Source organism: Cherax quadricarinatus, unplaced genomic scaffold (genome assembly GCF_038502225.1).
Source record: "Cherax quadricarinatus isolate ZL_2023a unplaced genomic scaffold, ASM3850222v1 Contig2195, whole genome shotgun sequence".
Lineage (NCBI taxonomy): Eukaryota > Metazoa > Arthropoda > Malacostraca > Decapoda > Parastacidae > Cherax > Cherax quadricarinatus.
In genome coordinates this window covers 45,789-62,963 of record NW_027197221.1, presented here as the reverse complement: position 1 = coordinate 62,963, position 17,175 = coordinate 45,789, and the positions used below count along the sequence as shown (strand labels likewise).

General features: G+C 40.5%; 1 protein-coding gene across 1 annotated transcript; it reads right to left on the bottom strand.

Annotated features, from left to right (window-relative positions):
- Positions 1–790: 790 nt before the first annotated feature.
- LOC138851806 (zinc finger protein 268-like) lies at positions 791–8,814 on the bottom strand. Its single transcript, XM_070081285.1, has one exon. It carries the CDS (start codon positions 5,272–5,274, stop codon positions 3,463–3,465), a length of 1,812 nt encoding a protein of 603 aa, XP_069937386.1. The 5' UTR covers positions 5,275–8,814; the 3' UTR covers positions 791–3,462.
- Positions 8,815–17,175: the final 8,361 nt, after the last annotated feature.

Here is a 17,175-nt window from a genome sequence, read left to right as displayed (position 1 = left end):
GTGCACTTAGGAGTCTGTGGAGACAGAGAACTTTGTCCTTGGAGGCAAAGAGGGGAATGTATGAGAGTATAGTTTTACCAACGCTCTTATATGGGTGTGAAGCATGGGTGATGAATGTTGCAGCGAGGAGAAGGCTGGAGGCAGTGGAGATGTCATGTCTGAGGGCAATGTGTGGTGTGAATATAATGCAGAGAATTCGTAGTTTGGAAGTTAGGAGGAGGTGCGGGATTACCAAAACTGTTGTCCAGAGGGCTGAGGAAGGGTTGTTGAGGTGGTTCGGACATGTAGAGAGAATGGAGCGAAACAGAATAACTTCAAGAGTGTATCAGTCTGTAGTGGAAGGAAGGCGGGGTAGGGGTCGGCCTAGGAAGGGTTGGAGGGAGGGGGTAAAGGAGGTTTTGTGTGCGAGGGGCTTGGACTTCCAGCAGGCATGCGTGAGCGTGTTTGATAGGAGTGAATGGAGACAAATGGATTTTAATACTTGACGTGCTGTTGGAGTGTGAGCAAAGTAACATTTATGAAGGGATTCAGGGAAACCGGCAGGCCGGACTTGAGTCCTGGAGATGGGAAGTACAGTGCCTGCACTCTGAAGGAGGGGTGTTAATGTTGCAGTTTAAAAACTGTAGTGTAAAGCACCCTTCTGGCAAGACAGTGATGGAGTGAATGATGGTGAAAGTTTTTCTTTTTCGGGCCACCCTGCCTTGGTGGGAATCGGCCAGTGTGATAATAAAAAAAAAAAAAATGTTTTTCGATAGTGATAGGAATAGTATCGATATGTGAAAGAAGAGAAAGATCATGAAATTGGGTAGAATTCTGGACTGTGATGATGCACGTACCACTCTTAAGAGCATGAAAGGAAATATCTCTACCAACGTGGCATAGGAGCGCTTTGCCAATACTATGGTCAGAAAGATAGGCAGTAGACGAAGTCGGTCGTAAAGTAAAGAATTTAGTCTATTGTGTGGTCCAAAACTGAGTGTGGAGAGGGAGTGCATGACGTGTCGGTCTTTTCCAAGTAGAATGGGAAGGTAATGAAGTAACATCGTCAAGAGATTGTCTTTGGCATTTAGAAGTGGGACCAGAGTCGGTCCAACGTGAGACGGGCTGGCGATTCGAAAATCGTCGCACCATATAGGGAGAGGTCGGAAGCATAGTCAAAGGAGAGACGAGGTCAGACAAATCGAAGGAGTCAGTGGAAGCCCTGGTACTTGAAGTGCGTGAGGAAACAGCACCAGCAAGAGGTAAAGGGGCCTTAGGAGTGTCCAAAATATGAGGCAAGGTCAGAACAGGGTGCGGCAACAATAAGGGGCCCGGGAGTAGCAGGGTCATGGATTTGGGACTCCATGGTTAGGTTACTTCTTCTTTTTTGTTTTTAAGAAAAAAAAGAAAGAAGAAAAGAAAATAAAAATAAAAAAAAGAATAAAAAAAGGGGGTACCGGGGAGGGATAGTTCCTAGGAGGAATGAAAGAGCCAGAAATCTCCCTCTGTGCCCAAGAGGACCTCAGCACCACAAGTAGTGCAGGTGCAGCATGGAATGCATGCCATACCCTACCCTTCGTGCCAGTAAACCAGCAATCCGGGATAGCAACCTCACATCTGCCTAGCTACCTCGGTGGACAAAAGAGAGGGTGGCCGGATATCTGCCACAAAGCATACCTCCTTCAGCCACCACCCCTGGAATCCGAGAGGTGGCTTCCAGAGATACACCCGTCGCCCGAAAGACACCCAAAGCCACCCTCCGGGATACTGGAGAGAGATCGGGACATCCTCAGGCAATCCAGATCCCATGGCAAACTATACCACCGCCAAGAACCTCAACGGAATGGGACGGACCCCAGTACCCTTCCCCCTACCTATGAACTAGTGTGCCTGTGGGAAAAATCCCAAAGGCCAAAAAGAGGACGGGCAAAAGGGAGGGGTGGGGAGGAGGAGGAGGAGGAAAGGAAAAAGGTGAGGATGGGGAGGATGGGATAGGTAAGGGGGGATTGTTGGGTAATTAGGTTCGGTCTGAGGAAGGAGACCGACATGTCTAATTCCTCAGACCAAGAGCCTCTTCACCACGCCAAGGAGCCCCCCTTGAAGAGGACTGAGGGTAATAGTATATAGCTGTCCACAGACTTCACTTCAGAATAAACCTCAAGCTGGTTCAAGAGTTTCTACAACAAAATTCTTTATCCAAGTGAGAATAAGGTGAAGTACTAGAGGGGTAGCTAAGTCAATGCACACTGAGTCAGCAGAGAGAGCGAACTGAACTAACACAGTTAATCCCTACATGACATCAACTCCCCAAAGGGAAGAGCAGACTAAACTACCCACCAAGGACATACCTTATTTCAACTCTTAGCCAGCTATTACCTACCTATCTAACACATTACTCAAAATACACAAATATATATACACGTAATACCCGGGTATATTCCTAAACCAGATAATATTATAAACTAGTGGAATCTTTAACTAATATTAAAGAAACCCCAAGTATAATATTAAGTGGACAAAACATAAATTAATCTCATTATGACCTTGGTCATAACAATGACATACAACTCGCCTGTAAAAATACTAGCTAAAGTCTAACATATGACCCCAAACATCATCATCAGGGACACTGCCATGAACCCAATGCCATCAGAAGATTTAAAACCAGATGTATAAATGCAAACGGCACAAGCATGAGACTAGAAGTGATCAAGAAAAAGAGAGCAAGAAACAGTTGTAGGTATGAGACCTTTAGCACACAGCAGTAGAGGAGAACAGACACAACTGTTGGAACTTCCAAAGAGGGAAGGGAAAAGGTAGATGCTACATGAATATACAAGGGAGGGAACTGGAGAGAAGACCTGAGCAAGTGAAGATTATGAGAAAACAGACAGAATAAGCAGAGGCACTGATCAAATAATGGACCACTACTAACCCTGGAGACCAACCTATACGTAGAAGGAAAACGAAGTTCATATGCACTGAAAAAATAATGACAGCAATAAGCATCCTCATAATCAGCTAAGGAAGGAACAATCGCCTCAGCATAGAGGCTTTCAACAGAGGATGAAAGGACCAAGGCATGAACATAAACATTGGTGATGAAGGGGATCTAGCTTAGAGTTGCAGTATAAGCCACAGAATAGCATACCAGGCCATGGCCTGGTAGGCTTCTATACTGAATGAACTCTCATGTATAGTACTAGAATTATTTTTTTGTGAAAAGTCTTTTAAACAGTGATATGGTTTTTCTTGTGAATGAAATATCATACGTTATAGTACATGTGATTTTTGTGAAAAATATTAGAAACATAGTGAACATTGATATGATTTATTTTGTGAATGGACTCTCATGTGTCTTATTAGATCTGATTTAGAGAGAAAGTCTTTCAAACACTCTGAACACTGATATGGTTTTTCTTGTGAATGAACTCTCATGTGTTTCAATAAATGTGATTTACATGAAAAGTTTTTCAAACACTCTTAACACTGATATGGTTTTTCTTGTGAATGAACTCTCATGTGTTGTATTAGATGTGATTTACATGAAAAGTTTTTCAAACACTCTGAACACTGATATGGTTTTTCTTGTGAATGAACACTCATGTGTTTTATTAAATGTGTTTTTTGTGAAAAGTCTTTCAAACACTCTGAACACTGATATGGTTTTTCTTGTGAATGAACTCTCATGTGTCTTATTAGATATGACTTACATGAAAAGTTTTTCAAACACTCTGAACACTGATATGGTTTTTCTTGCGAATGAACTCTTGTGTGTCTTATTAGATGTGATTTACGTGAAAAGTTTTTCAAACACTCTGAACACTGATATGGTTTTTCTTGTGAATGAACACTCGTGTGTCTTATTAGATGTGATTTACATGAAAAGTCTTTCAAACACTCTGAACACTGATATGGTTTTTCTTGTGAATGAACACTCATGTGTTTTATTAAATGTGATTTTTGTGAAAAGTCTTTCAAACATTCTGAACACTGATATGGTTTTTCTTGTGAATGAACTCTCATGTGTTTTATTAAATTTGATTTTTGTGAAAAGTCTTTCAAACATTCTGAACACTGATATGGTTTTTCTTGCGAATGAACACTCGTGTGTTTTATTAAATGTGATTTTTGTGAAAAGTTTTTCAAACATTCTGAACACTGATATGGTTTTTCTTGTGAATGAACTCTCATGTGTTGTATTAGATGTGATTTACATGAAAAGTTTTTCAAACACTCTGAACACTGATATGGTTTTTCTTGTGAATGAACTCTCATGTGTTTTATTAAATTTGTTTTTTGTGAAAAGTCTTTCAAACACTCTGAACACTGATATGGTTTTTCTTGTGAATGAACTCTGATGTGTTTTACTAAATGTGATTTTCGTGAAAAGTTTTTCAAACACTCTGAACACTGATATGGTTTTTCTTGTGAATGAACTCTCATGTGTTTTATTAAATTTGTTTTTTGTGAAAAGTCTTTCAAACACTCTGAACACTGATATGGTTTTTCTTGTGAATGAACACACATGTGTTCTATTAAATGAGATTTTTGTTTAAAGTCTTTCAAACACTCTGAACACTGATATGGTTTTTCTTGTGAATGAACTCTCATATGTTTTATTAAATGTGATTTTTGTGAAAAGTCTTTCAAACACTCTGAACACTGATATGGTTTTTCTTGTGAATGAACTCTCATGTGTATTATTAAATGTGATTTTTGTGAAAAGTCTTTCAAACATTCTGAACACTGATACGGTTTTTCTAGTGAATGAACACTCATGTGTTTTATTAAATGTGATTTTTGTGAAAAGTCTTTCAAACATTCTGAACACTGATATGGTTTTTCTTGTGAATGAACTTTCATGTGTCTTATTAGATGTGATTTACATGAAAAATCTTTCAAACACTCTGAACACTGATATGGTTTTATTTGTGAATGAACACTCGTGTGTATTATTAAATGTGATTTTTGTGAAAAGTCTTTCAAACATTCTGAACACTGATATGGTTTTTCTTGTGAATGAACTCTCATGTGTTTTATTAAATTTGGTTTTTGTGAAAAGTCTTTCAAACATTCTGAACACTGATATGGTTTTTCTTGTGAATGAACTCTCATGTGTCTTATTAGATGTGATTTACGTGAAAAGTTTTTCAAACATTCTGAACACTGATATGGTTTTTCTTGTGAGTGAACTCTCATGTGTTGTATTAGATGTGATTTACTTGAAAAGTCTTTCAAACACTCTGAACACTGATAAGTGTTATTACTTGAAGGAACTTTCATACACTGCATTTTGTTACTTACCTGTTAAGTCACTTTAATAATGAATACAGCTATTATATATTTTGCTTATCAAACTCTTGCATATTACATGTTATTTAAAAGTTCTCCTAAAATAATATTGTAGAAAAGGTCATTTATACATATTGTTTTCTTATACATGATTAATGTCTCTTGATTATTGTTCAAATTACCTAATGTGTAGAATTTTTTTTAAAGAACATTATTTAATTATACTTAAATTAAACATTATTTACCAACTTATATTGTAAATATGAGCCTGATATCTTCTTTTTTTAACAATTAATATCCAAAAACTTAATATGAACTCTAAATAAATAGAATAATAATCAATGTAATGGTACAAGTCTAAATAATTCATTGAATATATTATAAGTGTTTTATTACTTTATATAAACTGTAAATAATCAAGTAATCAATATATTCTTTCTTAGTAATACTGTTATCTCTTTTTATCTGTATGAGTAAACTACATCAACATGAGTAGATTCATCAACTATCACACACATCATGAGATAATACATTAACCCTTTGACTGTCGCGGCCGTATATATACGTTTGTGAGGTACCGTGTTTGACGTATATATACTCATAAATTCTAGCGGCTTCAAATCAGGCAGGAGAAAGCTAGTAGGCCCACATGTGAGAGAATGGGTCTGTGTGGTCAGTGTGCACCACATAAAAAAAATCCTGGAGCACGCAGTGCATAATGAGAAAAAAAAAACTCCGACCGTTTTTTTAATTAAAATGCCGACTTTGTGGTCTATTTTCGTATAGTATTTGTGGTTGTATTCTCGTTTTCATGGTCTCATTTGATAGAATGGAAACTATATTATAGAAATGGAGGTGATTTTGATTAATTTTACTATAAAAAGAACCTGGAAATGGAGCACAAAGTACAGGAAATGTTTGATTTTTGCCGATGTTCAAAAGTAAACAAATGATGTCATTGTCCAATAAATGTCCAAATAGCCATTCTAATACGCAGTCATGAATGAGTTGATGTAATTTTTACAATTATTACAGTATTGCAGTAGTCTGCATAACAGTAAATCTTCTATTTTTTGTTTGAATAAAATTTCAAAATAAAAAGCAAGAGTAATATCACAGGGACCTGGAGACATGACTGATGAACAAAGAAAATCTTATTTTAGAGCCAGGAATGTCTGCATTGTTCATTCTGGACCTTATTTTGAAATTGTCGTATTTTTTAATTTTCGTGAAATTGGCCAAATTGCAAATTTCTGACCATGTTATTGGGTAGTTGAAATCGGTAAATGGGCAGTTTCTTGTGCTCAATCGATAGAAAAAATAGAGTTCTGAAGAAATAGTTATGAGTTTGGTTGACTGAAATAACGGAATTAGCCGAAAATAGGGCTCAAAGTGGGCGAAATTGCCGATTTTTAAATATCGCCGAAGTCGCTAACTTTGCGAGAGCGTAATTCCGTCAGTTTTCCATCAAATTTCGTTTTTTTGGTGTCTTTACAATCGGGAAAAGATTCTCTATCATTTCATAAGAAAAAATAATTTTTTTTTTTTTTCGAATATTTTGCGACACCAGGAGCAACTTCAGGATTGGGCCCTTCGACAGTCAAAGGGTTAAAACAGCATACAACATCAACATGAGTGTATTCATCAACTATCACACACATCATGAGATAATACATTAAAACAGCATACAACATCAACATGAGAGTATGCAATACCAACTGGACACATCATTGATAAATATATAAATAACAGCACATATCAAAAATGTATACATTAACAATAGCACACACCTTTAATATCTGCATATTATACATCATAGCAGTGTTCACTACTACCATTTTTAATTCACAGATGCCTTAAATATGCCGAGCAACAAGTTTTGTCTAGACATAAGAAAATGTGTTTGTGTGGTGAGTGTGCACAGTATAAAAATAATCCTGCCACACAGGACATGATGGTAACAGCTAACCTTTATCTCTGTGTTTCAATTAAAATCAAAATTTTAGGCCATTTTTGGTTTGTTTTAGACTTTTATAGCACCAATAGAAAAACTAGAAAATTACTTAAATCAGGAAGAAAAAAATGGGAGAAATAGACCTTAAAAATGACAGAAATTATTATTTTAGGCAATTATGATCCAAGAAAAATAAAGCACTGAATTTTTGTGTGTAATGAAGGATTATAATAAAAGTCAAGTGTTGTATATGAGAAGCCTGGAGGTATTATTATTGATAAAGTGGAAAGGTACTTTAGAGGCAAGAACTCTTGCAGTGCTTTTAAACCAAAATTTGTTTTAAATTTGGTAAAATTGGCAAAATTCCAAATTCAGAGTCCTTAAGAGGCTATCTTTTAACAGTCAAATGAACAAATTTTTGCAATAAATTTATAGTGAGGAAGATATACTAGCAAAATATCTGAGCACTGAAACTGGCCTAAAACAAGCAACAAATTAATGAAATTCCTGTTATTTTGCCCAACTTCTAGCCTGTATAACTTGATTTTTCTGACATCATTATTACCTTATGATAAGATTCTTAATCCTTTCAGATGACAAAATAATTGTAATAATTTGAAAAATGTATTGACACTGAAGGTGTTTCAATATGAGGAATGTAGACAGTTTACGTGTTAACTACAAAACACTTCTGAGGAAGGTAAACTTAAAGATAATAATAAAAACACTACTGAAATATATGAAGGAAAATATAATAAAAAAATATTTCCTATGTTGTCAGTAACTTCATATAGACATCTACCAATAATGAGGAAGATGGAAGGAAAATGTGAAGATAAAATACTTGAAGTTGAGAGGACAATATAGATGATATAATATCTTACCCACAGTCATTAATGGTAGAAATTAACAGATGATATATTACAATATTTTTCCAGCAGTCAATAAATATAATTCCTAAACCTTATAGTTCTGTGTACTATATTTACAAAAACTGTTATCATAACATACTTAGTTGCCTTTGTTATTACTTCATAATGGTTGATAAATTACTGACTTTTTAGACTATAAAAAATATATTACAAAATAATTTACAAACTTTAATAAAACTCAATACATAGGTTTTATAAAGACAATAAACAAATATTTATGTAAGCTATTAAGCTGTTAAGAGGTAATAAATTTTAGTGTAAAACATGTTGATAATACATGTAAAGTGTTATATTAACATCAGTACAGTATTATAGTAAGTTGACTTATGTTCACTGGTTGTTGGTGTAGTTGTAATTGTCAAAATAATGAGGTCACCTTAAAGTCTTGACATAGAGGACAAATTCACAACAATGTAGTCACCATTACCACATTCTTGACGCAGTTTCTCCAGTATATCTGCCACTTATAACACTTTCATTGTACTGGATGATGACACTAAGTATAATTCTTGTGTTTAGATGAACTGCAAAAGAAAAGATAACAAAATTAATCAACAACTGTAAATTTAACAAATATGATCTTATTATAAATGATGTAATGTTTTCTCAGCTGGTTTTCAACCAAATGTAAAGATGAGTAACAGTAAGTGCAACAGCTGGTTATGTAGTTTTTTAATAAACCAGCTGTATTCTACCAAAGCAGGTGACCTAAAATGAAAAACAAAAGTTTTTCTTTTTAACCCTTTGACTTTTTCCGTCATATATATATGTCTTACGAGCCACCATGTTTGACGTATATATATTCAAAAGTTCTAGCGCTTTCAAATCAAGCAGAAGAAAGCTGGTAGGCCCACATGTGAGAGAATGGGTCTGTGTGGTCAGTGTGCACCATATAAAAAAATCCTGCAGCACGCAGTACATAATGAGAAAAAAAAACTACGACCGTGTTTCTGGATTAAAACGCCGACTTTGAGGCATATTTTCGTATAGTATTTATGGTTGTATTCTCATTTTCTTGGTCTCATTTGATAGAATGAAAACACATTATAGAAATAGAGGTGATTTTGATTGGTGTTACTATGAAAAGAACCTTGAAATGGAGCTCAAAGTATGGGAAATGTTTGATTTTTGCCAATGTTCAAAAGTAAACAAATGATGTCATCATCAAATAAATGTCCAACTAGCCATTCTAATATGCAGTCATGAATTGGTTGACATTATTTATACAATTATTACAATATTGCAGTAGTCTGCATAACAGTATTATTATTATTATAATCAAAAAGAAGCGCTAAGCCACAAGGGCTATACAGCGCTGCAGGGTAGGGAAGGAAGCAAGGGAATTGGATGGCAGAAGGGAGGGGGGATGATCAGCAGGTTACAGAAAACAGCGGGGCAGGGGATAGTACGGGGGTAGAGGGTAGCAAGAGATACAAGTAGAAAGGGCTGAAAGTATCAGAATTTGTGAAGTAAGTCAGTCGTTGTCAAAAAGTCAATGAGAGAGTCCGGATGAAAGGTGGGTCCATCAGCGAGAAGGGAAGGTAAAGAGAGAGCAGCGGGGCGAAGACGACGACAGAGGTAAATTCTGCGTGCTCGTTGATAAAGTGGGCAGTCCAACAGAAAGTGGCTGACTGATAATGGAGCTTGGCAATTCTCACAGAGAGGAGCAAGACGCCTCTCCATGAGATATCCATGAGTAAGACGAGTATGGCCAATGCGAAGACGGGAGAGAGTAGTCTCCCAACCTCGACACTGGTGATAAGAAGACGGCCAGTAACCTATACTCGGTTTAATAGACTGAAGTTTGTTGCCGAGCATAGTAGACCAACGTTGTTGCCAACGGGTGTGAAGGTGGGAAGATATTACAGCAAAATAGTCCGTACATGGAATACCTCTATAAGAAACTGGTAGGTCATGTACTGCTGACCGCGCAGCAGTGTCTGCCTGTTCATTGCCCTGTACGTCAACATGACCAGGGACCCAACAAAAAACAATATCTTTATGCTTAGTAAAGATGCGGCGTAGCCAAAGTTGGATACGGAGGACTAAGGGGTGAGGTGTATCAAATTTTTGTATAGCCTGTAAAGCACTAAGGGAGTCTGAGACAACCACAAATGATGACATAGGCATAGATGCAATACGGATAAGTGCTGTAAGGATGGCATATAATTCAGCAGTAAAAATACTAGCTGAAGATAGTAAATGCCCTTGTACGACGCTGTCCGGAAACACTGCTGCGAATCCTACGCCGTCAGAAGACTTAGAGCCATCTGTGTACACAGCAATGGCATGAGAATGAGAGTGAAAGTGGTCAAGAAAAAGAGAGCGGGAAGTGACCGTAGACAGTTGGGCTTTCGAGCAAGGGAGGGAGAAAGAACAGACTCGAACAGCTGGAACTTCCCAGGGGGGTAGGGAAAAGTGAGATGCTACATGTACATAGAAAGGTGGTAGTTGAAGAGAAGACAAGAGCGAATGAAGGCGAAGAGAGAAGGGACGGAGTAAGCAGGGGCGGCGAACAAATAAAGAATGTCTACTAATATCAGTGACCATTCTATAAATGGAAGGATTGCGGAGATCATGAGAGCGTACATAGTAGCGAAGGCAATGGGCATCACGGCGATCGGATAAGGATGGAACGTTCGCTTCTGCATAGAGGCTTTCGACAGGGGAAGAGCGAAAAGCACCAAGGCATAAACGTAATCCTTGGTGATGAATGGGGTTAAGGCTAGAGAGAGTAGCAGGAGATGCTGCTGAATAGATCTGGTCACCATAATCAAGTTTCGATAAAATAAGGGTGGAATGTAGGTGAAGGAGGGTTCGACGATCAGCTCCCCACGAAAGATGAGCAAGGGTTTTAAGAAGGTTTAGCCGGCTGTGACAAGTTGCCTTCAGAGAGGTAATGTGAGGTTTCCAGGATAACCTACGATCAAAGAGGAGGCCCAGAAACTTGACTGTATCACGTTCAGGGATACGTGAGCCATAGAGGTACAAAGGATGATCAGAGATGACAGAGCGTCTAGTGAAAGTGATTTGGTGGGTTTTAGTGCTGGAAAATTTAAACCCATGTGTGGTGGCCCAATTGGAAACACGGTCGACTGCATGCTGGAGAGAAACTGTAAGGAGGCGACAGTCAGCGCCTGCACAGGCAATAGCGAAGTCATCAACATAGAGTGATGACCAAATATTTGATGGAAGACTAGAGGCCAAATCATTAATAGCAAGGAGAAAAAGTGTTGTGCTCAGAACACATCCCTGGGGGACACCTTCAGCTTGGACAAAGTCCGGGGAGAGCACATTATTAACCCGAACACGGAAATGCCTGTCAGTTAAAAAGTTCTTAAGGAAGGATGGTAGATTGCCTCGAAGGCCTAAGGAGTGGGCTTGGGCTAAAATATTATACCTCCAAGTTGTGTCATATGCCTTCTCAAGGTCAAAAAATATGGCAATAACTGAGTGGTTATTCGCAAAGGCATTACGAACATACGTATCCAAGCGCAGTAAGGGGTCTATGGTAGAACGTCCCTTACGAAAGCCATATTGACGAGTGGAGAGACTGTTGTGTGTCTCTAAATACCACACTAAACGTCTATTTACTAGACGTTCCATTACTTTGCAAACTGCACTGGTAAGAGCAATGGGACGATAGTGGGAGGTTTCATGTCCCGTAGTGCCTGGTTTGCGGAAAGGGAGAACAATGGCGGATTTCCACAGCTGTGGAAGAACTCCTTGTGACCAAATAAGATTGTAAAGGCGTAATAGGACTGCAAGGGCTGACTGATGTAAATGTTGTAGCATACGAATATGAATGTCGTCGGGCCCAGCTGCCGATGGTCGACAAGCTGAGAGTGTTGCCTCCAGTTCTTGAAGTGTAAAAGGCACATTATACTGTTCTTCTCTGAGAGAAGAAAAGTCCAAGGGTGCTAACTCTCTGGCAGACTTTGAGGAAAGAAATGAGGGGCATAGATGGAGTCCCTGAGAAATACGGACCAGATGATTGCCAATTTCATTGGCAACATCTAGTGGGTTTGCTATATCAACACCGGCAACCCGCAGAACAGGAGCCGGGTCAGGAGAATATTTACCACTCAGTTTTCGTACTTTTTTCCAGACTGCACTCATAGAGGAAGCAGAGGTGATGGTGGAGACATAATCTCGCCAGCAAGTGCGTTTAGCGTCACGGATGACACGGCGAGCGATCGCACGCTTCTGTTTAAAATCAAGGAGTCGCTCTGTGGTTCTATTGTACCGGTACCTGCCCCATGCAGCGCGTTTCAAACGTACTGCACGAGCACAAGCAGGAGACCACCAAGGCACGCATTTCTGAGAATGCCTGCCCGAAGTTTGGGGTATAGAATGAGAAGCTGCGGTGAAAACGGAGGACGAGAAGAGGTGTAAAAGCTCATCGATGGAGGACGAAGAAGGAACCTCTTTAAAAACAGTCAGGTGTGAGTAAAGGTTCCAATTTGCCCGATTAAATTGCCAGCGTGGGGTGCGAAGAGGTGGCGAATATGAAGGGGAAGTAAGAATGATTGGGAAATGATCACTGTCATGTAAGTCCGGGAGAACAGACCAAGTAAAGTCTAATGCGGCGGAGGAAGAGCAAACTGAGAGATCGACGCAAGAGAGAGTATGAGTCCGAGGATCAAAATGGGTGTGAGTACCTGTAATTAAAACATGGAGGGGGTGGGTGGCAAGAAAAGCCTCTAACTGAATTCCACGGGAATCACAGTGAGACCCTCCCCAGAGGAAATGGTGGGCATTAAAATCACCAAGTAACAGAATTGGTGGCGGTAATGACGAAACAAGGAAGGCAAAATCCGGAATAGATAATGCCCGAGAAGGAGAGAGATATAAAGAACAGAGCGTATACCACCTATGTAAGTGGATACGGGCTGCTGTGTAATGCAGCGAAGTATGAATAAATAGCTGATGGTACGGAATATCAGTGCGGAGAAGAAGGGCACTTTCATTAAAGGTCCCATCAGGAAAAGGATCTGAAGAATACAATAAATTATAGCCTGAGATGTGAGAAATAACAGCAGAGTGTAATTTTGGTTCCTGTAAGCAAACACCAACAGGGGCAAACTGGGAGAGTAACATCTGAAGCTCACCCCGATTACCCCTGAGGCCGCGTATATTCCACTGTAAAAAGGCCATGATTGGCAATGATAAAGATACTTGAAATCCGCAGGTAAGGGTTCCTACGGACTAGAAGGGTTAGAAAAGTCCACATGCGGAGGCAGTGGAAAATGTTCAAGCAGCGAAGGAACGGTGCGCTGTGAAGAAAGGAGTTGCGCAGATGGAGCAGAGGAGAGAGAAAGAGCAGAAGGTGGATCAGTGTCCATTGATGGTTTGGTCTCTGCAATATATTCAGAGATTGCTTCAAGTGTTTCGGAATTCAGAGATGTCGTATGGGAGACAATATTGGGAATGGTAGGGGGAGGATGAGTAAAGATTGGAACTGTATTGGACTGTACCAAGGTAGGGGGGGGCGAAAGGGTGGAGGGAACTGGAGAAGCGTGGCAGGGGACAGAAGAGACAGGAACCTGGGAGGTGGCAGAAGAGGAAGAAACTTGGGAGGGAACAGGGGAGGAAGGTACATTACGAGGAGGAGGGTGAACCTCTGCACTTGTAACTGAGCCAGTGAGAGGGGAAGAACTAGGGACAGAGACAGGGAGGGTAAAATGAGGAGGTGGAAGATGGGTAGGAGGTGGTACCGGACCTTTTTTTGACTTTTGAGAAGTAGAGGGACGATTGGGAAGAGGTGTCGTACGAGGTCTTGTCGATACTGAGGCTTGTAAGAGAGAACTCGAAGAAGCGAGATTAGACTGAGGCGTTGAAGTAGGGACGTCTGAGCCGAGGACAGCAAAAGGATTAGATACAGGAGTGATTATGGGAGAGGTAACCACAGAGGTGGGTGTAGAAGATGGGATACCAGAAGTGGGGGGACGTTTTGAAACACGGGAATAAGAAACACGTGGGAGTCTCCCTTGGAGGCGGAGATGAGAAACTGCCATGGCATAAGGGAGACCTTCTGTCTCTTTGAGGTAACGGATTTCCCGCTCGTTTAAATAGACCTGACAACGGCGAGAGTACGAAGGGTGAGCCTCATGACAGTTAAGGCAAGAGGGAGATCGATTGCAAGATGTACTAGAATGGTCATCGGCACCACAGACTGGGCATTCGGCGATAGATCTGCAATATTTCGCTGGATGGCCAAATCGCCAGCAATTTCTACACTGTTGTGGTGTAGGGATCACCCTTCGAACTTGTAACCGATGTCCTGCTATATAAACGGAGGATGGGAGTTCTCGGCTGTCAAAAGTTAAACGAGCCACATTGCTAGGGTATCGTCTCCGCCCACGGGCAGGAAGAACGTAAGTATCTACCTTGAGGATTGGGAGATCTTGGAGTTCCAGCTGTTCTAGAATGTCGGTGCCACATGTCTGGAAATTTTGTTGAACTATGGTATGGGGCAGAATAACGGTACCACTACAAGAATTGAGGGAATGATGCTTTTCAAGGGTGACAGGAACAGTATCTATATGGGAAAGACGAGAGAGCTCACGAGCCTGGGTAGCATTCTGTACGGTAATGATGCGCGTACCGCTCTTAAGAGCATGAAAAGAAATATCTTTACCAACATGGCGTAGGAGTGCCTTGCCAATACTATGGTCAGAAAGATAGGCAGTAGAGGAAGTTGGTCGTAAAGTGAAGAATTTAGTCCACTGTTCAGTCTGAAACTGAGCGTGGAAAGGTAGTGAAGGACGTGTCGATCGTTTCTGAGAAGAACAAGAAGGTGAAGGTGGAGAAGTATCATCAGCAGGTAATTGTCGTTGACGTTTAGGCGTGGGACCAGAGTTGGTCCGACGTGGAACGGGTCGGCGATTTGAAAATTGCCGCACCGTAGAGGGAGAGGCCGGAAGCATAGTCAGAGGAGAGCGAAGGTCTGATAAATCGAAGGAGTCAGTCGAGGCCTCAGTACCTGAAGCGGGTGAGGAAACAGCACCGGCAATAGGTACAGAGGCATGAGGAATGTCTGAAGAGTGGTCCAAAGACGAGGCGGGGTCAGAACGGGGTGCGGTATCAAGAAGGGGCCCGGGGGTACCAGGTTCATGGACTAGGGCTGCCATGGTTAGGTTACTTCTTTCTTTTTGTTTTTAAGAAAAAAAAAGAAAGAAGAAAAGAAAATAAAAATAAAAAAAAGAAAAAAAAAAGGGGGGACCGGGGAGGGATAGTTCCTAGGAGGAATGAAAGGGCCAGAAATCTCCCTCCGCGCCCAAGAGGACTCGACACCGCTAGTAGCGCAGATGCAGCATGGAACCCGTGCCATACCCTACCCTTCATGCCAGTAAACCAGCAATCTGGGATAGCAACCTCACATCTGCCGAGCTACCTCGGTGGACAAAAGAGAGGGCGGCCGGATATCCGCCACAAAGCATACCTCCTTCAGCCACCACCCCCGGAATCCGAAAGGTGGCTTCCAGAGATACACCCGTCGCCCAAAAGACACCCAAAGCTACTCCGGGATACCGGAGAGGGATCGGGACATCCCTAGGCAATCCAGATTCCACGGCAAACTACGCCACCGCCAAGAAACCTCAACGGAATGGGATGGACCCCGGTGTCCTTTCCCCTACCTAGGAACTAGCGCGCCTGTGGGAGAAATCACGAAGGCTAAAAAGAGGAAGGGCAAAAGGGAGGGGTGAGGAGGAGGAGGAGGAATGGAAAAAGGGGAGGATGGGGAGGATGGGATAGGGGAGGGGAGAATGGGGGGTAATTAGGTTCGGTCTGAGGAAGAAGACCGACAGGGCTAATTCCTCAGACCAAGAGCCTCTTCACCACGCCAAGGAGCCCCCCTTGAAGAGGTGCATAACAGTAAATCTTCCAATTTTTGATTGAATAAAAAATAAAAATAGAAAGCAAGAGCAATATCAGAGGGGTCTGGAGATGTGACTGTTGAACAAAGAAAATGCATTGTTTATTCTGGACCCTATTTTGAAATTGGCATAAGATCGCTAACTTCGTGAGAGCATTATTCTGTAAGTTTTCCATCAAATTTCGTTCTTTTGGTGTCTACCATCGGTAAAAAGAGTGTCTATCATTTCCTAAGAAAAAATAATTAGTTTTTTCAAAAAATTTTCAACACCAGGAGACACCTCAGGATTTGGGGTTTCAACAGTCGAAGGATTAAATTTAATAATTTTACGGAAGGGATTACCAGCTCAGTATGTAGTTATATTTGAGAAATGAAACATGAAATTAAATAATCAAAAGAGGTGCTAAACTCAAAATATTATGCAATACTGTGGGTAAGGATGTACAAAAGAGAGAAATGTGCAAAGGTTAATAATAGAGAGTGAAAGGAAGGAGTGTGAGGATAGGGGTTAATGGAGGATAGGAGAGGGCAAGAGGGTAATAAAAACTGCAGATGGTAAAATAAAAATTGCAGGTGTTGTAATAAGTTAGTTTCTGTTAAGCAAGTCAAGGATAAAGTCAAAATTGAGAATGAAACTTTCAACAAGGAGAAGCTTTCAACAATGAGGTCAGTTAGAGTATGTTTATTGGGCAGTGAAAACACAGGAAGTGAATTCTGTATGTACACTGACAGGACAATCTATTAGGATATGGTGCACTGATGCAACCTGACAATCATTGCCAAACAGTGCTGGGCATTTTTCCTCGAGGTGACTGTGAGTAAATTATTATAATTATTATAATCAAAAAGAAGCGCTAAGCCACAAGGGCTATACAGCGCTGCAGGGTAGGGAAGGAAGCGAGGGTATTGGATGGCAGAAGGGAGGGGGGATGATCAGCAGGTTACAGAAAACAGCGGGGCAGGGGATAGTACAGGGGTAGAGAGTAGCAAGAGATTGAAGTAGAAAGAGCTGAAGGTATTAGAATTTGTGAAGTAAGTCAGTTGTTGCCAAAAAGTCAATGAGAGAGTCCGGATGAAAGGTGGGTCCATCAGCGAGAAGGGAAGGTAAAGAGAGAGCAGCGGAGCGAAGACGACGA

Coding starts and splice junctions, on each gene's coding strand:
- LOC138851806 (XM_070081285.1), bottom strand. CDS start 5,274: ATGCAGTGTATGAAAGTTCCTTCAAGTAATAACACTTATCAGTGTTCA.